This window comes from Ophidiomyces ophidiicola, assembly GCF_022830035.1.
Source record: "Ophidiomyces ophidiicola strain CBS 122913 chromosome Unknown scaffold_20, whole genome shotgun sequence".
In the NCBI taxonomy this organism is placed as follows: domain Eukaryota; kingdom Fungi; phylum Ascomycota; class Eurotiomycetes; order Onygenales; family Onygenaceae; genus Ophidiomyces; species Ophidiomyces ophidiicola.
Window position 1 is genome coordinate 107875 of NW_026054660.1, and position 25782 is coordinate 133656.

General features: G+C 47.5%; 9 protein-coding genes across 9 annotated transcripts; 3 read left to right on the top strand and 6 right to left on the bottom strand.

The window, feature by feature from the left end:
- Window positions 1-304: 304 nt before the first annotated feature.
- On the bottom strand, window positions 305-1630 carry LOZ57_004666 (uncharacterized protein; the record flags this gene model as incomplete). The annotated part of the gene is made up of 6 exons (XM_049253707.1): window positions 305-381; window positions 442-1255; window positions 1317-1343; window positions 1404-1427; window positions 1501-1545; window positions 1601-1630. The coding sequence occupies 6 exons, from the start codon at window positions 1628-1630 to the stop codon at window positions 305-307; spliced, it is 1017 nt and encodes a 338-aa protein (XP_049107271.1).
- Window positions 1631-2378: 748 nt separating this feature from the next.
- On the bottom strand, window positions 2379-3482 carry CWC15 (complexed with cef1p; the record flags this gene model as incomplete). The annotated part of the gene is made up of 8 exons (XM_049253708.1): window positions 2379-2396; window positions 2454-2489; window positions 2551-2721; window positions 2772-2856; window positions 2920-3210; window positions 3263-3339; window positions 3397-3419; window positions 3473-3482. 8 exons carry the CDS (start codon window positions 3480-3482, stop codon window positions 2379-2381), a joined length of 711 nt encoding a protein of 236 aa, XP_049107272.1.
- Window positions 3483-3731: 249 nt separating this feature from the next.
- RRP45 (3'-5'-exoribonuclease) lies at window positions 3732-4769 on the top strand (the record flags this gene model as incomplete). Its single annotated transcript, XM_049253709.1, has 3 exons — window positions 3732-3895; window positions 3954-4073; window positions 4175-4769. 3 exons carry the CDS (start codon window positions 3732-3734, stop codon window positions 4767-4769), a joined length of 879 nt encoding a protein of 292 aa, XP_049107273.1.
- A 795-nt stretch (window positions 4770-5564) lies between these two features.
- DRS2 (aminophospholipid translocase) lies at window positions 5565-9756 on the top strand (the record flags this gene model as incomplete). The annotated part of the gene is made up of 3 exons (XM_049253710.1): window positions 5565-8479; window positions 8537-8840; window positions 8899-9756. The coding sequence occupies 3 exons, from the start codon at window positions 5565-5567 to the stop codon at window positions 9754-9756; spliced, it is 4077 nt and encodes a 1358-aa protein (XP_049107274.1).
- Window positions 9757-10148: 392 nt separating this feature from the next.
- LOZ57_004670 (uncharacterized protein) lies at window positions 10149-12299 on the bottom strand (the record flags this gene model as incomplete). Its single annotated transcript, XM_049253711.1, has 1 exon — window positions 10149-12299. One exon carries the CDS (start codon window positions 12297-12299, stop codon window positions 10149-10151), a length of 2151 nt encoding a protein of 716 aa, XP_049107275.1.
- Window positions 12300-12677: 378 nt separating this feature from the next.
- Window positions 12678-14533, bottom strand: LOZ57_004671 (uncharacterized protein; the record flags this gene model as incomplete). Its single annotated transcript, XM_049253712.1, has 7 exons — window positions 12678-13234; window positions 13300-13445; window positions 13502-13777; window positions 13838-13923; window positions 14014-14086; window positions 14163-14173; window positions 14324-14533. The coding sequence occupies 7 exons, from the start codon at window positions 14531-14533 to the stop codon at window positions 12678-12680; spliced, it is 1359 nt and encodes a 452-aa protein (XP_049107276.1).
- Window positions 14534-16077: 1544 nt separating this feature from the next.
- On the bottom strand, window positions 16078-17073 carry LOZ57_004672 (uncharacterized protein; the record flags this gene model as incomplete). The annotated part of the gene is made up of 1 exon (XM_049253713.1): window positions 16078-17073. One exon carries the CDS (start codon window positions 17071-17073, stop codon window positions 16078-16080), a length of 996 nt encoding a protein of 331 aa, XP_049107277.1.
- A 781-nt stretch (window positions 17074-17854) lies between these two features.
- On the bottom strand, window positions 17855-19655 carry ECM14 (putative metallocarboxypeptidase ecm14; the record flags this gene model as incomplete). Its single annotated transcript, XM_049253714.1, has 2 exons — window positions 17855-19177; window positions 19239-19655. The coding sequence occupies 2 exons, from the start codon at window positions 19653-19655 to the stop codon at window positions 17855-17857; spliced, it is 1740 nt and encodes a 579-aa protein (XP_049107278.1).
- Window positions 19656-20691: 1036 nt separating this feature from the next.
- LOZ57_004674 (uncharacterized protein) lies at window positions 20692-25069 on the top strand (the record flags this gene model as incomplete). The annotated part of the gene is made up of 3 exons (XM_049253715.1): window positions 20692-21061; window positions 21130-22356; window positions 22413-25069. 3 exons carry the CDS (start codon window positions 20692-20694, stop codon window positions 25067-25069), a joined length of 4254 nt encoding a protein of 1417 aa, XP_049107279.1.
- Window positions 25070-25782: the final 713 nt, after the last annotated feature.

A 25782-nucleotide genomic window follows, 5' to 3' on the forward strand; every position in this document is an offset into this window, starting at 1 on the left:
CCAGAACTTATGTTGGGAAAGGCGATGAAAGCTGGGCGCTGAATGCACAATGCTCAAATGTAGTTGGCTCGCCCAATACCGCCACTAGAGCCTATAAACTACATTGATTAATTTATTAGGCGCCCCTTTCCCTTGACCAGCATCCGCACTCAACTACGTATCCAGGACTGCCAATTCTAGGTATTTAAAAGAAGACCTTATCAAACACTTTCATCTGCTACATAATAGCTAGTAACTACGAAGAATAAAGGTCATAACAAAGTACGGCAACAAGCAAGACCTATGTATGTGCATACATACACCCCTACTGGCGCTTATTGCTGCTCATATGGTCAGCAATTGCGCCGCCGACTTTGTTGAGAATCTTTTTTGTGGTTGAGTCTATTGGCATACTATTATTAGCTTGACATCCGTCACTTGCATGGGACGGCTATTGCCTACCATTATTGTCATCATCATCGCGGCGTCCACTGCCGAGGCCAGATGAGCCGTATGTATCATCCTTCTTAGTATTACCATAGCCAGAAGAGCCATAGCTGTCGTTATCGTTCTTATTGCTCGAACCATAGCCCGACGATCCATAGGTGTCGTTGTCCTTCTTGCCGGAGCCAAAGCCTGAAGAGCCATAAGAATTGTCCTTGTCACGTTTGCTGGATCCATAGGAGTCATCGTCATCATTCTTATTCGACCCATAGTTGCCAGTCCCTGAGATCCCAGAAGAGCCATACGAATCTTGGTCCCGCTTGCCAGACCCGTACGAATCAGTATCTTTCTTTCCAGAGCCATAGCCAGAAGAGCCATAGGAGCTATCCTTATCACGGCCGCTGGACCCGTACGAATCATTACCGGAAGTGCGCCCGGAGCTTCCGAATGTATCGTTGTCATCTCTCCTGCTAGAGGAGTAGTTACCGCTTCCAGTGTTTCCAGAGGAGCCGTAGGAATTGTCATCACGCTGGCTGGAGCCATATGAGCCAGAGTCTCCACTTCGACCGGATGATCCATATGTATTATCATCTCTCTTATTGGATCCGTAGGAATCATTACCACCAGTCCGGCCAGATGATCCGTAGGTATTATCATCTCTCTTATTGGAACCGTAGGAATCGTTACCACCAGTCCGGCCAGATGACCCGTAAGTGTTGTTATCGTCATCACGGTTATTACCAGATCCATAACCTCCACTCATGCCTTGGCGGCCAGAGCTTCCATAGGAATCGTTTCCACTGGATCCATATGTATCATCTTTACGAGAAGACTGAATAAGGAGGAATAGTCAGATGGATGCACGACTTGAAGGTCAAACTTAGGTATCTCACCCCATAAGAATCCCCACGGCCAGAGGACTAGAGCCAAAATTAGGGCTGGAAAGTAAAGGAAGCTATCCAACAAAGAGGTTGACCTACAGTATTGTCATCTCGACGGGATGACTGTTACGCCGACATTAGCAATGTCATTTCATGGGATACGCGTGGGAGTTCTAAAGAGAGTGGGCAATCTTACGCCGTAGGAATTGTCATTATCCCCATAACTGCTGGTGTTTCGACCCTAGACGCAGAGTGTCAACTTGAAAACGACATAGATTTGAAAAGGAGTTAAGTACATATTGGTTGGAATCGTTGTTGTAAGACATGATTTCGGAAGAATGGAAAGTCGAGAGAGTAGTAAGAAAGCTCAGAAAAGGCAAGTCAACAGGATAAGTATCGGAGAGGGCGGGCGATTAACGGTAGGAGTGAGGGGAAGTGCCCGCTTTTATGTTCTCAGCATTCACAATGGCGAAACTGCCTCAAACCCGACAAACAAGCGGAGCACCAATCCGCCGCGCTCTCAAAAGCACACACCCACTTTCCCGGCACCACTATTCTGCGTCATGGCAAAGCTAAATAAGAATGGCGCAGCTGAAGCACTAGCCCGGGACAGGGTTCGAGAGCACGAAAACTAAGCGAATACCAGGAGCATGCAAGCCATCTGGATGTTGATCGTGCATCACCAGATGGAGGGGGAGTTGCGTCAGCGAATAAACTTTCTGCCGTCATGACCCCGCAGGCACGGCGCAAGGTTGCCCCGCGACACCCAGACTCCCATCGAACTGTAACGCCAGCAAGGTGAAGCTCCTGGCCGAGCCGTAAACCAGACACCAGCTTGAGGGGCAAGTTGGCTATGCTCTGCGACGGGCTGGTACGAATTGAGTTTGTTTGCCACACACCTGCCCCGGGGCTCATGCAACTGTGGCTGTGCAGCGCCACACTGCGCGAGAAGCAGCCGGCTCGTCTCCGAAAACACCGCATCGATCGCCCTAGCCAGCATCGGCGAATACCGTAGGGCGAGCAGGCCACAACAGGGATCAAACGGGCTGCACAGGGGCCGCCGGGGTGGCGAGGCTACCGGACATATTTCGACTAAAAATGGCCACCATGTCAGCCGAACGTTGGAACAAATTTCGAAGTGAAACGCACCATAAATCTTTTGTGAAAATCAGATCGTAGGAGATCCTAGAGAACAAGGCTATTAGCATCAAGGGACACACGCCACAGTAAGGGCGGTAACGCGTACATTGACGAATTCCTTTTTCCCCTTGTTTTCTGTGCCTCGCGCTTGGTTCTTGAACACGACATCATCATCCCAGCGCCGCTTGAGATTGAAATCCTGGGGGTTCAGCAAAGGGTTACCGCGAGCTATGTCGTATTCGCGTTGCTCCTGCTCTTTTGCAGCCTTTTCCTGCTCCTGTTGTTGTGTTAGGGAGATGTGCTGCACGTGGGTTGTATAGGTCGTACCTCGCGCTCTTTCTGCTCCGCGCGCTCTCTTTTGATTTTTTCTAACTCTCTCATTAATTCTGCAGTTTCATCCTCTTCATCATCACTGTGGTTCTATCAGTATACCACAATATCATAATGTGTAAAGGGCACCCAAGAAACCACCTACCTCTCTTCTTCGATACTATCACTATCATCACCGTCAGAGTCTGCGTCTATATCCCGAGTCTCCTCTAAGACTTTTCGACGCTTTGCTTCTATGTCTTCGATATCTGAGCCATCGCTGTCATCGGGGCCATTCTCCAGCTGCCTTTTTGGTGTCGCCGTCTCTACTGAGGCAGAAGGAGCCTCGCCATCGGTGAGACCGGCTTTTTTTGCGAAGTGAGCAGCTTCTGCTTTCAACAGCTCAGCCCGGAGGTCCCGCACTTCATCGTCTGCGTCTCCTCCCTGCCCTGGCTTCCTGTGCTGTATGTCAAAAGCTATACTCTCCTAGGTCATTTGCTAGAACTTACCGGACTTTAAGAAGAGTATGAGCCGGAAGTAGCCGTTGATGATAAGCTGGCCCTCGTAACGCTTCCTTTCCCTTGGCCTAGAATACATGTAAATGCTGTGAAAAGGATATGCTAAAACAGTTCTGTTAACGTACTGGATCAAAGGTTGGCCTATGTGCTGTGATAAAATTAGTACAACGTATAACAGCTCTATCCGGAATTAAAGCGAACCTGTAGTCATCTTAACGCCAGTTGTACGGTCACTCTGCTTCGAAATAACGAGATCGGTAACTTCGAGTTAGGAAGCTTCGACAAAAAGATTGTTTGCACTGTTTTCAATTAATTAGTAACATTCGGAATATTATTATACCGTAATGCCGGCCGGGTTCGCAATAATATTATACCGAGATATCTCTTCCAGTAAGGTCGTAGGTGGATTCGCGCGGCTCCTTAAACGAAGGCGTACGTGGGATGTTAGGTCTATCCGGTAATGGCTAGGGACGCAGAGCTCTCAGCAAATGAGCGAGCATTCATTGTCGAGGCACTGCATCACAACGTTCGCCTGGACGGCCGTGCCTTCGACCAGTTTCGTGCTCTTGACTTAACCTTTGGGGATGAATATGGGCACCTAAATGTCAAGCTTGGGAGGACTAGGTAACAGCTCCTGATTCGAGCATGAATGTAGATTCTCTCTAATATCTGAGTTCCATAGTGTAATTGTGCGCATATCGGCAGAAGTCACAGCACCCCGTCCGGACAGAGATAGCGATGGAATTTTTACGGTAGCTATTGAGCTGAATGATATGGCCGTCCCAGGCTTCGAAACCGGACGGTATACTGCCCCCCAAATCTTTTGCTTTGATTGTCTTTTCCATTGCAACCTACTTCTCCTGGTAACCCTAATGTTGCTAACGACACCATAATGTAAACCAGGCAATCCGATCTTGAGCTTCAACTTTCCCGTACATTGGATAAAATCGTGCGCCGATCCAATGCCCTTGATACAGAATCTCTCTGTATAGCGAAGGGATTGAGCTGCTGGAATGTTCGTGCGGATATACATGTCATTGATGCAGATGGCGGCCTGGTCGATGCCTGCTGTCTTGCCGTTATGGCTGGCTTGCTTCACTTCCGTTTACCAGAATCAATTGTTCGTGACGGTAAAGTCACTGTCTACTCAATCGAAGAGAAGGTCCCGGTACCTCTGAACCTAACCAAAGTTCCTTTGTCGATAACCTTCCACCTTTATGATGAAGGGAAAATTGCACTTCTCGACGCAAGTTCGAGTGAAGAGGCAGTTAGTGAAGGCGCTGTGGTTATTGCTATGGATAAAACTGGGGAAATTGCCTTCTATTCTAAAGCTGAAGGGACCCCTGCGGATCCGCTGAACATGGTATCTTGCTCTACTACCGCGTTTGCTAAAATACGAGACCTGAATGCATTCGTACAACAAAAATTAGACGAAGACTCAAAACGGAGGGACCAAAAAGGATTATATGCAGAAGCGAGTGCTGCGAATGAAAGATGATACCCTTCAAACATCATAGGAAGGTGATACACTCTTCAAATGAGAATCTACCTCGTCAAAGGTGGTTCAAGCGTGTTTCAGAGAAGCATCTATACAAGATCCAGTGACGAGGAGGATTCACTGTTCCAACTCTGGAATTCGGACGAGGATGAAGCAGAGCTTTCATGTCCCCGTCTTGGGATCTCTGCCAAGAATAGACGCCGTGAAAGGTCTTCCTCGATGGCCTCCAAAGCCTTTTGGGCATGTAAGGAGTAGAGCGTGACAAGATCTTGGTGGCTGAGTAGCAACAGAGTTACGTATGTAGCAACACAATCTCACAATTATAATACAGGGGGCTGGTAAGCGCTCACTACACGAATATCTGACATATTATTAAGCCCCATTCTAAATATACCTGCCTGTAAATACTTTTTTTTCTGGAGACTCGTTGATGTTGGCGAAGAGGCAGTGAAAGCCGGGAGCCAGTCAACGTTGCGAGATTCCGCCAGTGTTTCAAGGGTTCGGATGTCAACCTTCCAAGCTGCAACAAGAAGCCAACGACCTTCAGCCGCCTTGACCAGATATCTCAATGAACTTCACAGGAACCATTTACGCTTAAACTAGTTGACCTTGAGGCTCGTGCTGCACGCCCTTTCTTTGATGTTCACACTCACAAGGCGATCTTTTGTCAACTCACTAGGTTTGAGCCATTCTCGTTGCTAAGACCTCTCTTCGGTCCTTCTTATTTGCCTTCCATGCTGCGACGCACTGCTTGGATAACTGCATCGCGGTAGTTCCATCGCAACAAGCAGCGATATGGCCAGCGGAAGGCCGCCTGGAAGCCATCCGTCCGCCGGCGCCAACAACGATCTCCTTCAGTTGGACGATGGCCCGGTGTACAGCACTGGACAGCGTCCTCCAGTGAACGACGATCACCTTCTTGAGCGCTTCGATATCGATGATTCTGACCTCCCGTCTCCCCGCGCTTCGGTTTCCTACGATGAATTTGTTGGTGGCAGGCACCCGCATGCGACGACCGATGCTCCATCGAGTACCTCACACAATGCTGCATTACAGCCGCCTCCAGCAGGTAGCCGTGTCTATGGCGGGGACCACACTGCTCGTACCTATTCGCAGACGTCTGATTTGCATAACTACCAGCGGTACTCCGATATGGATGATTTTGATGAAAGGTCGATGCGAGGGTACTATCCCGAAGCAGATATAGATGGTGATACTGCTCCAATACGAGATGCACGCGCCCGGGATCGCAACAGCATTCTCACCTTAGGAGGAGGGCTTGTGGGAAGAGCAAAAACTATGCTTGGAATGGGTCCGAAATATTCTGAGATGGATCTACCTTTGACCGAAGCTGGTGCAAGGACCCGAGGGAACACCGTGGGAACGGAGGACGAGGCGAGACCAAAAAGCAAAAAACACCGACCTGGAAGCCTTTTCTCTAGCTTTATGCGAAGAAAACCTGACCCTTCAACCCTTGGACCCCGGATAATACATCTCAATAACGGACCCGCGAACCAGGCGAATAAATACGTGGACAACCACATCTCGACCGCCAAATACAACATATTTACATTTATCCCCAAATTCCTCTTCGAACAATTCTCCAAATATGCCAATCTTTTTTTCTTGTTCACCGCAGCTCTACAACAAATTCCAAACATCTCGCCTACCAATCGCTATACCACAATTGGCCCCCTCATCATTGTACTTCTTGTATCCGCTATCAAGGAGCTAGTGGAAGATTTCAAGCGTAAAAATTCCGACAAATCTCTGAACTATTCAAAAGCAAGAGTGTTACGAGGGGGTGTTTTCGAGCAAACCAGATGGATCGATGTTTCAGTCGGTGATATTATTAGAGTCGAATCCGAAGAGCCGTTTCCCGCTGACCTTGTTCTTGTGGCAAGCTCAGAACCTGAAGGTCTTTGCTATATTGAAACGGCAAATCTGGATGGAGAAACCAATTTGAAAATTAAGCAAGCAATTCCCGAAACTTCTGATCTCGTCAGCTCGGACCAACTTAGTAGAGTCGCTGGCCGACTCAAATCTGAACAGCCCAATAGCAGCCTATACACATACGAAGCTACTTTAACTATGCATTCTAGTGGTGCAGAGAAGGAGCTTCCCCTTGCTCCAGATCAATTGCTTCTCCGTGGAGCTACCCTTCGCAATACCCCTTGGATCCATGGTGTTGTAGTCTTTACAGGCCATGAGACCAAGCTGATGCGGAATGCCACGGCGACCCCTATCAAAAGGACTGCCGTAGAACGCATGGTAAACTTACAAATTCTGATGCTTGTTGGCATCTTAATTTCTCTCAGTTTAATCAGTTCTATTGGTGACCTAATCGTTCGAATTACTGCATCAAAAAACCTCTCTTACCTAGATTATGGAAATGTGAATGCTGCCGCCCAGTTTTTTTCAGATATCTTCACCTATTGGGTTCTTTACTCCAACCTTGTCCCCATTTCTCTATTTGTTACGATAGAGATCGTCAAATATTCTCATGCTTTTTTGATAAACTCGGACCTCGATATTTACTACGATAAAACAGATACACCGGCCACTTGTCGCACATCTTCCCTAGTGGAGGAGCTTGGCCAGATAGAGTACATATTTTCTGACAAGACCGGCACATTAACTTGCAACATGATGGAATTCAAGCAGTGCTCTATTGCTGGAATACAATATGCGGAAGTTGTCCCTGAAGACCGACGTGCGATAGATGGAGATGATTCCGACACAGCCATTTACGATTTCAAAAAATTAAGACAGAATATTCAGTCCCATCCTAGCCAGGAGACGATCAAGCAATTTTTGACGCTCCTAGCTACCTGTCATACGGTCATACCTGAGCGCCGGGATGAAAAACCAGGTGAAATCAAGTACCAAGCAGCGTCTCCTGATGAAGGCGCCCTAGTTGACGGCGCCGTCCTGCTAGGCTATCAGTTCACAAACAGAAAACCAAGGTCCGTAATAATTTCAGCTGATGGAGAAGAACAGGAGTTCGAATTGCTAGCCGTCTGTGAGTTCAATTCAACCAGAAAACGCATGTCAACTATCTTCAGGTGTCCCGATGGGAGAATTAGGCTATATTGCAAAGGTGCCGACACGGTTATACTTGAACGTCTTCGCCCAGACAATACTACTGTTGATATAACCCTTCAACATTTGGAAGAATATGCTTCAGAGGGACTTCGCACACTGTGTCTTGCTATGAGAGAAATCCCAGAAGAAGAGTTCAAAGAATGGTGGCAAGTATTCGACAAGGCTGCCACGACTGTTAGTGGAAACCGAGCGGAAGAGTTGGACAAAGCGGCCGAACTCATCGAAAAAGATTTCTACCTTCTTGGTGCAACCGCAATAGAAGATCGTCTGCAAGATGGTGTCCCAGACACAATACACACACTACAGCAGGCAGGCATCAAAATCTGGGTGTTAACTGGCGATCGCCAGGAAACTGCTATTAATATCGGCATGAGTTGCAAGCTTATATCAGAGGATATGACTTTACTAATAATCAATGAAGAAACCGCAGAAGCAACTAGAGAGAGCTTATCTAAAAAACTACAGGCAGTACAAAGTCAGAGCGGCTCGGATATCGAGACCCTTGCTCTTGTCATTGACGGAAAATCATTGACATTCGCTCTAGAGCGGGACATGGAAAAATTATTCTTAGACCTTGCTGTTGCTTGTAAGGCCGTAATATGTTGGTATGGGCCAATTCCTTCATTGCATTTTTCAGATAGCAAAACTGATATTTCTCGCAGCCGTGTATCGCCATTGCAAAAGGCATTGGTTGTTAAGCTCGTCAAACGCCATCTCAAATCTCTTCTACTTGCGATCGGAGATGGTGCAAATGATGTATCCATGATACAAGCCGCGCATGTCGGCGTTGGAATTAGTGGGGTCGAAGGTCTACAAGCTGCTCGAAGTGCAGACGTCGCAATCGCCCAATTCCGTTTCCTTCGAAAATTACTTCTGGTGCATGGTGCGTGGAGTTACCAGCGTATTAGCAAAGTAATTCTATATTCTTTCTATAAGAATATTGCTTTGTATATGACACAGTTTTGGGTGAGTGTCTCTTTATTAGCTCATCAAGAACCCATGTTGTTACTAACACTTTTTACAGTATTCTTTTCAGAATTCCTTCTCTGGACAAGTCATATATGAATCATGGACACTCTCCTTTTACAATGTCTTTTTCACCGTTCTGCCTCCTTTTGCCATGGGAATTTTCGATCAATTTATCTCCGCTAGGCTTCTTGATCGTTATCCACAACTCTATCAGCTTGGCCAGAAGGGCGTTTTTTTCAAGATGCATAGTTTTTTCTCTTGGGTTGGAAATGGTTTCTACCATTCTCTGATCGCCTACTTCCTTTCTCAAGCCGTCTTTCTTTATGACCTGCCTACAAAAGATGGGATCGTTGTCGGGCATTGGGTATGGGGTACAGCCTTATATACCGCGGTTTTGGCCACTGTCCTTGGCAAAGCCGCCCTGGTCACCAATATCTGGACTAAATATACTTTTCTCGCCATCCCGGGATCTTTTTTCATTTGGATGGGATTTATCCCTGCGTACGCTTATGCGGCCCCGAATATCGGATCTGGCTTTTCTACCGAATATCTGGGGATAATTCCTCAGCTCCTCCCCTTACCAGTATTCTGGCTTATGGCGGTTGTCCTTCCAGCAATCTGCTTACTCCGCGACTTTGCCTGGAAATATGCGAAGCGGATGTATTATCCTCAAAGCTATCATCACGTGCAAGAAATTCAGAAATACAATGTTCAAGACTATCGGCCTCGTATGGAGCAATTCCAAAAAGCGATTCGGAAAGTCAGACAGGTGCAGAGAATGCGGAAGCAACGCGGATACGCGTTCAGTCAAGCGGATGAAGGTGGACAGATGAGAGTGGTGAATGCATACGATACCACGAGGGGCAGAGGGCGTTATGGAGAAATGACAAGCTCAAAGAAGCCGACATTTTAGGTTACTTTTTTTGGTGGAGCCTTCAGGCCTCCCGATATTCTCAACCAGTTTTTGTTTTGTTGTAACCGGCATTTCAATACGTCTCTTTCTCATCCACCTGAAATACTCCTTCGATTCTTGATCTTGTATCTATAATTCCCTGATTTATGATTTTCCTTATCTCTATGCTGGCTGGAAATACGATGCAGCGTTCTCTATGGATGGACTTTGTGGTATGTATTAAAAACCCTTTTGTCTACTGTGTAGTAGGAAATGCTCTCACGTTTGTATGATTTTTTATATGCCAAATGCATTGTAAAATACTCGAACGTATACAAAAAAGGTGACATGATACCGTCTTCTCATTAACACATAAATCATTACCTTGTATGCATAAATACACCATCGGATCCTCATCGTGTGCAGCGCTCTTCGGGTGGTCTCCAGCCCACTCCCAAGCCCTCCATAACCAGCCGCTCTCTTTCTTGCCATGTTTTGCCATTGCTCTCTAGATCAATCACCCGTCCACCACTGCCTTCACGAGCTCGAATACCACTTGAGTCAAATTTCCAGTTATTTGTTTTCTTCACATATCTACGAAGGTCCCTTTCAAAAGTCGTATCACCAGACCAGCCAAGGACAGCGCAGCCAATTGTACGCCAGGGTGAGATGATGATGTCAACCCGGCGATGAGGGTTTGGATTCGTCTTCACAGGCTTTAGTGTGACTGAGTTGTGATTGTCTGTTCCGCTTTGCGGGCTTTGGGAAGTGTGATCGTTATCCAACTCCTTTGGTTCTTGGCTCGGGTATAAATCTAAAGATGAGCCTTCAAAGTGAGGATCCTGCCACACAACCAGCGCTTTATCGAGAGTATCGAAGTGAAGCCTCCCCTTACTCGTTTCACCGCGGTAAGGTAGAGGTTGCTGATCCCGATGAGAACTGGCTAGATTTAATGATAGTGTATAGGGTATATAACCCCCCTGTTCTAAACTAGATATAACATCGTAAATGAGATCATGCGTGACGTTCTCATCTCGGTGAGTAAGAATTATATCTACATCACCGCAACGTTCTTTGCCTCTTCGATACCCGCCGACAATAATAGCCTCTATTCCTTTTCCATCGTAATGGGAGTCAGGCCTCGACTTGCGAGCATGCTCAAGCACGATGTCAGCGATAGATTTTACCTCTGCTCGTGGAATTCCCTCCAAAAACTCATCGTAATACTTGACACCGATTTGTTGAACTCGAGAGAGATTATTCCACCCATTATCAATGATATCATCGAAGCTACGCCAATTTTTGTGATAATAGAATTCGCGAGCTGTTTTCGCGCCAATCCCCCATATATTAGAAAATAGCTTCAACGTGGAGAGAACAGGATCCGTATCAAGCTGATTCGCTGCCTGTACAGTTCCATCAGAACTCTGTTTCCATTCTGAAAACCAGTTTGCTATCCTCGATTCACACCCGGGGAGAGCTAAGACCTGCTCGGGAGTTTGAAGTAAATATGGGTAGGCGGCAAGAGATGCTATAGATGTGCTATAAGCCCTAACCCCAATTTCATCCAGAGTGAGCTCTCGTATCTGTTTAATTTTTAGAAGCTGGTTTATAAATTGTTCATTCGGTGGATGAAGTGGTGCAGATCGAAGGCAAGCATACAGCACATTGTTTTCGACCCAGTCTGGCACTACAGGAATGGAAACGACTTGTTCGTGTTCAGGTGTTGTTTTTCGGTACATCTTCGATCGCGCCTTTTGCAGGCTATGGCTATCGCCCAGACCCAGCTTTCCTCGATGATATTTTGTTGACGGAAGAGTAAATCGCGGCGGAGGAGCGGTTGCCGCATCCGCTTTGGCTCGCTCGAGAATTCGATGGGTATTATTTTCTCGTGCATGGGAAAGGGTTGACGAGAACGAACCAGTACCCCTTGGAAAATTTTTCAAGGACGGAGAGGTGTCAGGCCGAGAAACTTTACGTGCATGATAAACTGTGAACGGAGCTAGGGGCAATGCATGACCGGCAGCCAAAGACTCATGCAGCCAATCTAACTTTATCACACGGACATCGTCATCCCGCAGAGAAGATAGCGAAGAGTATATATGCTGCGGAGTAAGCACCTCTTGAACGGCGTGCAATGTCGGTTTATCACTTGGGCTCTCCCCAGGCCTAGCTACACCCTTAGGTTCGGCGATAGCCTGATCTTGCATTGCCTCCGCATGTTCGCCATCCACAACGGAAGGATTCTCGAGTCGAGGCTTCTTGTTGGGTGGTAATTGAGAAGAATCGGCATTATCACATAAGTCTTCTGTCCACAGAGCTCGCGTTCGAAGCTCCAGGGCGGCCCTTTTTTTATGAGACACTTTACCAAGGATCAAATGCGCCTCAGCAATATCGTATGTCAAAGGAGCCCCACAACGAACAACAGTCTCTTCAAATCGGTGCAGTTCACTTAAAGTGAGGTGTATTGGCAAGATGAAAGTCGACGGAAAGAATTTGAGATCGATTATAGTAGGCTCGTCAACCAAATCCCCATGCTTATCAACAAGGCCCGTCTCACTCATGTTGCCAATCCATGTTCAACGTACGTGCGAAACCCTGTTGATATGAATTGGGGCCATATATAAGCCAAAGAGCTAAAAAGAATGGAATATCTATATACAAAGTAAGTAAAAAAAGAAATCGCTTATGCAGAAATGAAAAGCGAAAATAGGCTCGACATCGTCGATGTTACTCCGTCCATATTTCTCCTCAGGCAAGTATGACGACAGTGATGACTAATCACAGAAGATCTGCGGATAAATATTTATTCCGTTAAATGGATTGGTTTAGTCTTAATTAGGATTAGCCTAGCTATTCTTTCTGTTTAGGTAAGCTCCCGCTTTAAAGTTTCGAGGCAATCAAGTTAAAAATTTATATTGATAGCTGCGCTCCTCATCATATCAAGAACTTGACGGTTCTCTGATTATGTTAATCTCGGCGCCTGTCTTAGGCACATCTGTGCTTAGACTTTGCTGCGCACTGGGCTCCCTATTGGTGTTGCTATCATCAATTTCTTCTCCTTGGCCGTTATGACTGCCATATCTCTTGTCCATCCTTCGCCTCCAGCATGGATATAGAACAACACTGATAGCCCCGAAGATGAGGAAGCACCCACATATAGCACCACCGATAACATCATAGTATTCCCCCGCTATCTCTACTCCATCCCAAAATTTCCCCTCTGGCTTTGCAGCATTGAGTATGAGAGTAAGTAGCTGAAGGATACCGATAACTATCGCGACTATGACGGTCAAGGATGTGAGGACGATCGAATAGTACAGGAAGGCAATGGGGTCTCGAGGGCTGCGAGATATTGGCTGACTCTGCGTATTGTTCTCTACCAAGGAAGTGGTGACCGTGGACGACTCGGAAGGTGAGGCCAGGAAGTGAGACGCTGGTTGGATGTACAACGATAGCATCAAGGCACCATCGATCGTGTCAATAAGACACATTCCAGCTAGACAGCGAGTCAGCTCCGAATGGAGAAGAAAGCACATTTAGACCGAATCAAAATGTAACTACCTGTGAATAAAAAGGGGAAAATCATGATCACCCAAATGCTGGTTCCCCGGGCTGCCTGGATTGAAGAGATTCCAAGCAAAGCAATTTCAGAGGACGTGTCGAATCCAAGCCCGAACAATACACCTAACGGGTACATTTTCCATGGTCTAAACAACTCTCCGTCAGAAACGAAATAGGAAAAGGATGGGTCATAAAATCACACCTGTTTATTAATTTAAACATTGTTTTCAGAATTCTGAACAGTACACCACTTCCCTCTATTTTTGATATTTCTTCTCCCGTTGCCCGGCTCTTCAATGATTTGCCCATTTGCTGAAGCAATTTATATAAGATATATGCATTCATAATCCCAAGAAGAATCAGGAATGCGGAGCTAACAGAGCTGCCAATAATACTCCCGATCGTTCCATACTTGTCAAATTTAGATGATACAGCTGCAGCCGTGGCAGCTACAACTATAGACGTGATAATAACGATACTATGCAATGATTCAGCTGTTAATATACTCAAAGACGTCGAGAGAAAGACCGCAGCTCACGTTGAGTGACCAAGAGAGAAAAATGTTCCTACGGTTACTGCCTTCTGACCTGTTGCCAGGAGACGACGGGTCATGAGATCAATAGCCTTGGTACAAATATCGTTGCATTAGCACAGCTCTTCCCTTTGATCTTTTGTAGAGATTCCAGACTACTGTCAAAGCTCCCAGACACCTACCGATATGTGATCTGCATCAAGGGCGTGTCTCAGTCCCAGAGTATAAGACAATACTGCAGTGGATACCAGGGATCTGGGCAGTTGAAATTGCAATAGTTAGCTAGAAATGGCACCAAAGGGCCAACGGCGGTATGTTAACCATTACTCACGGGTTGTAATGCTAAAGCATAGTGTTCATTAGCAAAATGTATCTTTCCTCAATGACGTGATAACAAGGCATCCCATCAGTCGCCCAAGGCATGTGATGACTGCCTGCAGCAAGGTGGGTGGTTGCACTGGATCTTCTCGGAGAAATGGAAACTGTACATACCAAGACGATGCCGGCGGCCATCCAAACCACAGCATTCACCAAGGCAATGAGGACAATAATTCCTATTGCTGGGAGGGGAATGTTTCTCAGTCCTGGGACTCGGCGATGCGCGTGTTCCGCCTTTTGAAGAAGGGGGCTTTTGGTGGCCCCGTAAAGGCCACCATCACCGCTATATGAGTAGGAAGATGCATTGAACAATGTCCAGCCCATTTTGAAGTGCAGGGCAATGAACCAGAACTGTGGAACAGACACTGTCCGGAGAGCTTCTTGACGCTGGCCATTGTGATTTAGGCAGACTGTACTCTGCATATAAAGTATCCTTATCGCGGGGCAGGTTAGACTTTCGCTGCGATAAGTACGGGACACCGTCGAAAGAGTGCACGATTAAGCTGTAGCAAAGTACCCGGTACCAAGCCTCAAGGCCTAAAAAACATGCTGCATGCCGTCGCCTAATTGGTACCCGGTACTTCTTATCATGCACGGAGCGACATTCCACGTATAAGGATTCCCACAAGCGCCCGGCTTTACCAGCGACTGGGCCTCCCCCCTGTTCAAGAGGCGAACTCAAGCAAAATTAAGCACTTGGGCCTCTCCCCACCGGGTCCTTGAACGCTGATTTGCAGTAGTGCTGCCCTGTACGAGTCCGACACCACTCCCAAACCCACGCTAATCAACTGTACGGAGCCACTCCCGTCTCTGTTATTGTTAAGATCGACGTGGGGCCTCTTGCTATGGCTCCAACTAAAGACTGAAGAAGCCATTATCAGTTTATCAGCATGAAATGTCGAGTTAAGTAACTAGCTGGTTATCACTTGGCACGGTTATTGCAAGGCAGCGGGCTTCAATAATAATGGTCATGGCATAAAAAAGCACGCCTCTCCATCGACGAAAATCTGCTCACAGAGGTCATGTGCTATGTAAATAGCACTAAACCTAGCCTAACTAACGTTCCCAACCAATTTTGAAGGGATAAAAATATCCCATCCTTGTCTGGATGAAAAATACTATTTCAACCAAAATCGATGCCGAAAAGGGCAGCCGGGCCGGATGTTTCCCGCATGGGTTCATAGACCCCCCCAAGAACCATTAGAGTTGTAAGGATTTGATTTATCTTGGGACCTTTTTTTTAAAAAAATGAGTAGAGTAAGACAGTATTTGGGCGTACTGATTCAGCTAGGTCTTTACCTTGCGTGTAGTACCATACATGAATATATGGAAGAACAATTTGATAAACAACTCCCACTCCTACTCCTTCCTCCAAGCCATTTTTATTCCGACCAAGGTGAATCTTCGGGTATGTGCATATCTGGAAACTGGAAACACTTTTACGGCAGTATTGAACTCGACCTCTATCATATTCGATGCCGACGACAATCCTCGCACGCTCTCAAGTGGCACTGACGGCATTGGAGAATGTAGTTCCAATGTCGAGCAGAGCATATCTCGCACCGGTAACCTCTTCTCCCTGCACTGTCCGTTATTCGTTCAAACCGGCGCGAATGTTCACATTCATGGTTCTCAAGTAACTCGCGGCGCATCTGGACAACCCGACGTTCTCGCTCTTGAGGTGCCAGAGGCTGAACGGCCTCTCTGTCAACGACTTGCTCAGCCCGTGCAAGTAAATGCCGTTCGCTCCACTGATCACATTCGCAATTTTTCCATTGCACCCCACACAAGTAACAAAATTCAGCTTTGCAGGTACAACTAGATTCTCCATCAGTAAAAGCGCATTATATGTACATAGAAGGGCGACCTTACGTCATGTGCCAACAGCCATACTCATGAGCCACCATAGCCTTACAAGAAAAACATCGTTTCCACCGCTCACTCATAGCGAGCTCTAGTATGGCTTGAAGAGCTAAGTCCGCGGGACAATCATTACTATGGTATGGAGTTTTACACATTGTGCATGTTGCACTGCCACAGTTGCCACACTCCGCTCTGTCCGATATAATTCTGCTAGGAGGTATGAATTTTCCGCAATCTCTATTGCTGCAGTATGTTCGATCCTTTGTGGAAAACTCAGCCTCTGCGTTCTGAAACTGTTCCAGTTCACCGGCAGATAGTTCGTGGAGGACGAAAGAGAGTGGAATCTGTTGACGGCAGCATTTTGGAGGAAACAGAGTCTGGTCGGTGGTAGATCGCATGAAAAGGTTTTTCAGGCAATCGTGGCAGTAGCGGTGGTGACAATCCAGTCGAATAATTTGATGCAGTTGCATGGTATCTAAACAAACGCTGCATTGTACCCCCATAGAGAACCTCTTCAGCGCTTTCTCCTGATTATCAACATATGCCATTGGAGGCTCAGCTTGAACAGACAACTCGTCGTCGTCGGCGGCATCGGTATTTCCATTGTCACGAGAGCTGCTTGCCGGAGTCTGGATTTCATTTGTAATGAAAGTTTCGGAAATTGATTCAGCGTACGGCGGCGGGGCCTGTGGTTCAGCGTTTTCATCATTGCTGAATTGGGCCGCAAACCGTCTATCCTCCAGGGTTTGTTGATCAGTCGAAACAAGATCTGCAATAGCTTGATAGTCTGTGGCCACGGCCGACGCAATACTATGGGCAAATTTCTGGTCCTCAAGGAAGCTGACATGACCGCGAACCTCATCCAGAAACGTTGCAAGAGCCAGTTCCGGATCTGGGTGTTGATTTTCACGATATTTACCTTTCTGGCGGTCCGTCATCAAGTAAATCTCCTCAAGCTGCATGGCAAGAGCAGTAATCTCGTCATCCAGGTTGGAGTTCATCTTGATCGCGGGATATGTGGACTTCAGGCTCGTCACTATATAAGTGAAGAGTCTGATGTGATACCAAACAGCAAGGGAGAAAATGACCGAGGGTCGACAGAGATTTATTCTGATGGAGCTCACCGCTAGCTCTTTTTCTCCTGCGGAACTCGCCTATGAAAACAGCTCTAAAGTTGAAAGATATAAATATCAGTAGTCTCTTAACCTTTGCTTCCCCTCTTTTTCTCTTCTCTAAGGTCAGTAGTTGGAGTGTACATCCATTTAGCATTGCAGTATGGTGTTCTTTCACTTGATAATAACATGAGGAAGGGAGGAGTTATAGCACTCGGGAAAAAACTTCATGTCCCTCGCATATATGTTGAACTCATTGTTTTTGTTTATTTTGGCCTATGGATTTCTTGTCATGAATTGTCGGATACAAGATTCCAGTTAGATCAGTGCTGTACTCCTCAATCGATAAATTAAACAGCAAAGTTTTGCGGCCAAGTGATAAGTGATCTAGGCCTATGTGAAACAAATCAGCAGGCACAACCGCTAATCAGAAAGAATCAATTTGAGCCAGACGCCAATATCCGGAGAAAAATTCAAACAGAATATAATCTATACAGTTCCTCAAAGTATAGTATTAGAAAAGAAAAGAAAAGAATCATATATAACAAAGGAACCCCTGTAAGCGGGAATTTTCTCATTGCAAACCAGAATATTAGTTAGCAAGCGGGTAGAGTAAGGCGCGCCGAAGACTGGTCCTGGCCAAGAAAGAAAGATTCATCAAGTTGAAATATCAAAGTAAATAGTCGTTATTCGCATCCTCTTGTTCTTCGTGGATACTGTCAACCTGCCCATCTTCTAGAATATCACCTTGCACGTACGCATCATTAGAATTAGTTTGCTTAGAGAACTGGAACTCGGCATCCCAGTCCATAGTATCGGCTTCTTTGCCGAGTAAAAATTTACCAAACACCAGTGCAGCGTTGTAGACTTCTTTTCCTGTAGGAATAATTTCTTCTCTGGGAAGTAAGAAGCCATAGCTCCCTTTATCCCGGAGTTTAATTTGATAGGTGTATCGAACATGCAGTTCATGATAGAACCAGTCCAACGCACTTCCTCCAGCACTCTCCATACGTTTTAAAGTAGCGCCCTTCTTTTCCTTCTTCTGGGAATGGCCAATCTCAACTTGACCCTCGCAAGCGGGGCTCACGTCGTAATGTTGACTGTCGGTCTGGCGAATAGCCTTGGCGATCCCAAGACCCAGCTCTTGGAGATTCTCCAAGGTTGGAGGACTAACAGCGCAGGAATATGAATACGGGTATAAGATCTGCTGGGAATATGAGTGTAGGTCTAGGAAGCCAACAAGTGTTGAATTGCCACCGGTGGTTTCGTTGAGCGCCCATTGGGCAATCTTCTTTGACTCTAGGCCGCCAAAGGGCTCATTTCCCGCAAAATCTTCGGAGCAGGGGTTACTCCTACTATCGTTGCCATTCCATTCAAAGCCCCATGTTCGATCCAGATCGATACCGGGGCAGAATGCTAGGTCATTTTCTTGTCGGTTTTTTCGCCATAGACGGTCCGTCTCCCAAGTATACACGTATCCATCGGGATTAATTGTAGGTATTAAAACCCAGTCAAACTGTTCGATCAAAGTTGTGATTGGTTTTGATTTTCCATAACCCGTGATGAGAGAATATGCGAGATAGTTTACGGTAGAAACGCCGATCCACTCTCTGGCATGCGTGCCACCAGTAACAATGATAGTCTTGCGTGGTTTAACCGGCCGACTAGGGTCTGAAGGATGAGCACCAATACGGAAGGCCATAAGCTCGCGACCTTCGACGGAAGTTCCCAAGCTTATCAGGCGAACATGAGAGGAGAACATGGACGCCAGCAAGCGCATCCACGGTAAAATTACGGAAAGGGGTTGATAATCCTGAAAAAAAATGTTTTGATTCTCCGAGTCGGGCTGAATCGACGGGGAAAAGGCACGGGTTTGGTCGCGGATTGTGGAGGTCTGAGGGTAGGACTCGTAGATGGCCTGGGCCAGGTCATGAAGTACGGGGACATGTGCGGATTTCAGTGAGGCTGGAAGCAGCCCCAACAGCGATGGTACCTAAATCAGAGATCTTATTAGCGAGCGCTCTAGGAATTCCGGAGGGAGGGGGGCAACGAACAACATCCTTCGCCAGCCTGATATCAACCCATTCGTTCGTAGATGCCCAGACATCGAGGAAAAGAGTATTGGACGCTTCTAACAGAGCGTTGACATCGCTTTCTGATCTGATCGTGAACCGCAGTACGATATCGTCGCCATACCGTGCACGGATGGAGGAGGGGACCTCGGGCCACAAAACGGGCGACTTTGAACCGGACGGCCGGCGGCGGCTGTTTGGGACTCGCCAGATGGTCTCTATGATGGAATCACGTAGCTTAGTCCATACCCTGGGCGGAGAGGGGTCGAGAGAGGACGGCGGGGGCGAGTGGGAGGCATCGAAGGGGGACTGGAATTCGTGGACGCCGGATGACGGGACGGCGACGACGAGAGGAGCGGAGATCAGCGACGCAGCGGTGATGAGCGACAGGACGTGCATTCTGGCGCCAGATAGGTGCTTTATATCATGGCCGAGAGAAGCTGTAGAGGAGAAGAACAGGACACTCGCATTGTCGATAGCTAGATGGTGAGGAATAGTGGTTGGCTGTTGGAATTCCGGATTCTGGAGTCTCGACAGGGCTCTGCGGACTAATGACAAGTTATGTAACTAACTAACCGTTCCCTCCTCCGTAGTTGGCCAGCTAATTCATAGGCCAGTTAGTTAGTTCGTTAGCTATGCGGATGGTCTGGCAGTCTGGAGACAGTTACATACATACTCCGTACTGAGGACCAGAAATTCCTCTTCTCTCTCCGCCCTTGCTGCGATCAGCACCGCCGTCATCAGCATCATCGACGCAGCCCTGCGGCTCCAGCGCAGCGCCAGAGCAGAGTCTAGCCCTCGCCGTCAACCCAATCAGGCGCCAGCCCTCCTCGCCCGGGAAACAGCACGGTGGCTGGCCGTCTGACTTTTGCCCCTGGGTCTTCCGTCCCATTGTTTCTCCTCGCCTACTCACGGCCAAGCATCGCAACAACCCAAGCCCGCCGTGTCTTGCACTGGTCCACAGTCTGATTCACGCTGCCTGCACGCTCTGGTTCTTGGATGCTGGCGATCTCCACCTTTTCCGCCTGTTCCCACGTCAGCCTTGGGGCCCAGTCCAGCCTGCCCTCGCTCAGTCTCAGCATCCTTGCCCAGACGCCACTGTTCATTCCTTCACTGCCTGCCGACAGTCGCGGGTGTCACTGGGAACGCAGGAGGTGAGTCTCTTCCATTAGTTAGTCTAACCACCAGCCATTGACTGACCCCAATCGCTTTCTACCCGGCAGATTTCCAGTTGCTGTATCCACTCCCTCCGCCCCTTCGCTTCCTTCACTGAGACAACTCTTTGCCTGCTCCACGTGTTTGTTGTTTTTTTTTGCATCGCACGGCTCCTTCAATTGAGACTGGCCCTACGCGGCCCCTGAGATGCCCGTCAACTGTACCATGACCTATGGAGCTTGACCATGATCATCCTCGCTGACAGCCTGACGACTACATCATGCCGTGGAAGGGATTGAGGTTCGGTGGTGCCAATCAGAAAGGTAGCTCCCAAAAGCCACTGCCGCCCGCTTTATGTATTCCTCCTTCTCGACTGAGCGAACAAACCCCTCGTTCGCTGCATTCCAGCGACCACACAACGCCGCGCGGCTCGGATTCTTTGGGGCTGCCCAACCAATTCCCATCTGCGTCGTTTGATGATGGTGAACGCTACGCCAGAAGAGCACCAGACCGTGTCCTTCGCGCTCAAAATGCCAAACGAAACAGGTTCAGTTTATTGCGATTTCGACATGCATCCGATCCTCAGCTTTCCGCTTCTTATCAAGACGCAGAACCTCCGCCCGTCCCCTCAATTCCTTCATCTGCAAAGAGTAGGTCATTTGTCTTTCAGTGATGTAACTTCATACCGGGAATTCCTTGGCTAATCGTTGCACACTAGCACCCAAAATTATCACCACTTCCCCAACCACCAGCGAACCTGATCCACTCGGAAGACGCAGGAGCATCTTCAAACTCTCTCACAAACCTCGCGTAGAGCAATTAAAATCGTCTGATTCCACTCCATTCGTCCATGTGAGCGCACCGAATACTCCTTTTCAAGGCGCCGTTACCGCGCCATCAAGCGTCAGGGCATCTCACATCAGTTTTGATGAACCTCAAGGGAGGCTGTCGACGACGTCGTTACGTAGTGGAGCCGCCAGAAATCATGATGGGCTACATCATGGCTTATTACCCGCAGCGAGGTTATCAGAATCATCAAGGTCGGAGACAAGTTCTGGAGAACTAGGTGGTGTGTACAACACGACGTCCAAGACAGATGCCTCTTCTAGCACGTCTTCATTTTTTCGTATCCCAAAGTTCAAGAAAAACCGAAATCCTTTATTTCCGATTCCGAAAATACCTCCTGGGCCAGACCAACGATCTCGTGCTGTGCCTGACTTAGCCGTTGGCCAAGATCGTGAGCTGCTGTCTCCTCTCCCTTCTCCATCTCACTCCTCCCCAGGACGTGCTTCTCCAGCTTCCGGTTTCCCCGATGGAACACTCATTCGCAAAAACTCGACATCTGCCCATTCCTGCAAATCTTCTTCTTCACTCAAGCACGTAACCCGACCAGGCCGTAGGGGAAGATCATCTACAATCGGTTCCCTTCCTGATATTCAGGATGATATCAACCACTCGTCTCTTGATTATAACCCGTCAAGTCGTACATCTACTTTCACGGCTCCTCGAAAGAGTTTTAGCGATCTGTTTAGCCCTTCTCAAAAGTCAAAGCAAAACATAGATGGGGATAACTCAAGCATTGTGCCTGGAACCCCCCAATCTCTGACATCCAAGCAGAATTCTTTCTCTATAGCACGAGAGGTTGCGAATTCTCCGGCTAGAGAACCAGATGATACTCCAGCCACCTATTTGACACGTCTTGAGGCCGTTGTTCACAGAGCTGCCATCGCAACTGTTCTTTCACAGTCTGTGGATGAGTTCTATAAAACCACCTTGAGGAAGTATATGCGTGGGTTTTCCTTTTTTGGTGATGCAATGGATATGTCAATTCGAAAGCTGCTCATGGAAGCAGAATTGCCAAAGGAAACACAGCAGATTGATCGCGTGCTTCAAAGTTTTGCAGATCGATATCATGAATGCAATCCCGGCATTTTCGCGTCAACTGGTAAGTCGCGTTCATGTTCTTGTTTTGGGAACTTAACTAATGCACATCAATCTTAGACCAAGCATATTTTATTGCATTTTCCTTGTTAATTCTTCATACTGATGTTTTCAACAAAAATAACAAGCGGAAAATGCAAAAATCTGATTATGTTCGGAATACCAGGGATGAGGGTCTTGCAGAGGAGATTCTAGAATGTTTCTATGACAACATCTCCTATACCCCCTTTATCCATGTGGAAGATGAAGTCAATCTTGGCGTTCGAAGACTAGCGCCCAAAGCAAGAAGCCCATTATTCAAAGTTGGTAATTCCGACCGCTCAGTAAAATCATCGAGAGATCCCGTCGACCCTTATGCTCTGATACTTGAAGGCAAGCTCGGTGTTCTTCGACCCAATCTTGGAGATGTTATGGATTTGGAAGATATATACAGCTCTTCAGACCCTAACTATACTCCAGATATGAACCGCCTTCATCAAGCGTTCTACAAACCTTGCGTGTTGCAAATCGTATCTGAAAGGTCGCGGCCAGATGCCTTTCTAACACAATCGTCCATTGCTAACCCTGCTGAAGCCCAGCCAGGCCTCGTGGATATCAGGGTTGCCAAAGTTGGACTTTTGTGGAGAAAAGACACTAAGAAAAAGAAAACGAGATCTCCGTGGCAAGAATGGGGTGCTGTACTCACTGGCTCGCAACTGTATTTTTTCAAAGACGTGCCTTGGGTAAAAACACTCATTGCGCAATATGAATTGAGACAGAAACGTGGCCGTCGCCAGCCGGTAACTTTCACACCTCCTATCACTGATTTCAAGCCGGATGCTGTTATGTCGACTGCAGATGCAGTGGCCTTGATTGATCCAAGTTATAAGAAGCACAAAAATGCCTTCTTATTTGTTCGTCATGGGGGGCTTGAAGAAGTGTTTCTGGCCAATAGTGAACCGGAGATGAACGACTGGATGGCAACTATTAATTATGCTGCTACTTTTAGAACTGCCGGCGTTCGTATGAGGGGTATGATTGGTGCTAATTACGAAGGTCGGCCGCTTCAGAAACGCGCTCGTCCGAGTTCGATGGCCTCAGACACATCCGAATCGCCAACGCTCTCCGAAGCCTCTGGGGTTAATACAAGACGGATGGACCCGCAACTAGCGGAGGAAGTATTTGCAGCCCGGCGTGAATTAGTCACAACGCGAATACATGAAGCCAATGAAAAGCTATCCGCGGCCCAAAAACAACTTGAGGACCTTTTGCGAAATGCTAGGCATCTTCAAGTCTTAACGCCCATTCACCCACGCGCCAGAGATCAAGTTGTTCTTGCTGCTGGACGGATGGCCGCTAAAATTAAATGGGCCAGACTGGATATATGGCGCACTAAATGTCATCGTGACGTACTAGCGTCCGACCTTGCTGAGGAAGAGAAGAATATATCGGTGAAAAAGGTCCCGAAGAGTAGTTCTGCAGCTGGGGATGAATTATCCCTGACTGTCAGTGGTGATAGTCCGCGCATCTCCGATTCCGCTCCAAGTCTTGCCCCTACATCCCCTAAAAGTAATAGGTCTTCGAGACGCATTCGCTCTCGTTCTCCGACACCCATCGTGGATGCTGATCCACCATCCGACTTACTCGAAAATGTACCAATCATTTCTCGAAGACCGGAAATTGTGAAATCCTGTTCGTCTAACGAAATAACGGTTCTACAACGTGATCAATCAGGTAGCAGGAACAGAGACGACCCGGCGTTCGACGCACTAAAAGTGCTCAGTGATACTTCTCTACCACGCCAGTCATCGGTAACCAGCTCCATGCGCAGATTAGACCTCACTAGTTCCACAAGACAGGTCTCGCTTCAAAGAACACCCACTCCTAGTGTTGCGGATACCGAAGAGGAGCGTCTTCTTCGGGAGGCCGGGATCTTATCTAATGAACTCCTATCGCATATGTCTGCGGCAAATGAAGCAGCGGATTCAACCAGTAGCAATAACGTTGATGACCGTGCCGAAGTGTCAGCCGCTGAGGGTCGCGGCAAGGTACGGAGAAGCTTACACCGAACACTTCGCGAAGGCCATTTCATACCTCACCACCAACGAAGCAGAAAGGGCAGAGACTCGGGTACAACAATATCCCTTGCAGATGAAGGGAATTCCACTGCAGAGACAGAGACATTGGCTCGTGGTTCTGGGAGGTTTACCCTCCATGGGAAGAAGGCATCGGTGGTTACCTTCGGCTCTGAATGGGAGAATATGTCGCCGGAACAACGACTACAGCAACGCAAACCGCCTCACACTGAAGACCCCCGTGCTTCTGACATATTATGTCTGGATTCTCAGGCCGAGCTGCCAGGTGTCTCTGAAGTCATGGGTGTCGAAAGTGCGTGCCCCACCAGACCGATGACATTGACCTTACCGCACGATGGCACTAAGGCGGCTGCTGCTTCTGCTGTCAGCCATTCATCAGCCAAGCCAAGTCCGGTCAGCCTTGAGTGTCCGGCTATGCATACAGACCCTAGTACTACTACTACTACCGCCAAAGAAAAAACACCCGTCGACTCTGGCAACACGGTTGTAATCGTACCTGCCACACCCGAGCAAGAAGTTGACGAAACTACACATCCCTTTTCAGCGGAAATTCTGTCCAGCCACGCAGAGTCTCAACCAGCTAGTCGTGGTTCTGCCTCTCCTTTGGCCCATACCCCAATAGAGCAAACCCTGAAGGCATGACGTCCTTCGGAGTCCCCCCCCCTCCCCTCTCCTCCTTGTTATGCTTTTCTCTGTCGCCTAGAGCTCATTTTTGTTTTTATTCTTCTTACCTCATCATGACTTTACGATTGTTCAATGCTACCGGGTTGGCTTTTACTTGATTTCGCTTTGCATTCAAATCCGGCCCTATCTTCTGTCTACTTTTTCTCTTGTTTGCTCTTGTCTATAGCCAAAAAATTTCCATCCACATTCACTGATCAGCTATGCTTCCCCAATTTCTGTTGTTGCCATATTTCAATTCATTCTCTAAGCTGGTTTTCCTCTATTGATGATACATGACGGTGTTATTGGCTGCTCTACAGTTTCATACTTCATTTGTTACTTGTGGAACCAAAATAGGCCTTGTAGACGGTTTTTCTTTCTGGTCTGCTGTTCTTTGTGTGTTTAAATTACCACATAGCCTTCGCTTGAGCCTCAATACCATGCACATTGTCTAACAGTTCCATTAACTATCCTTTGTGGAAGTATGTAGGTACCGAAAAGGGAGGCTTACATAGTTTACACAGAGTGGACGCAGGTGCTTCTCAGACTCTTTTGCTCCTTCCTCATCTTTGCCCCCCGCCCAGTTCAACTCCTTCTTTATATATTCATCTTGGTAGCATTAACATGAACAGTAAGCGTTTGACCCTTGGCTGTTAATCTTTCTCTATTTTGGTATCAGCAGAGATATTATT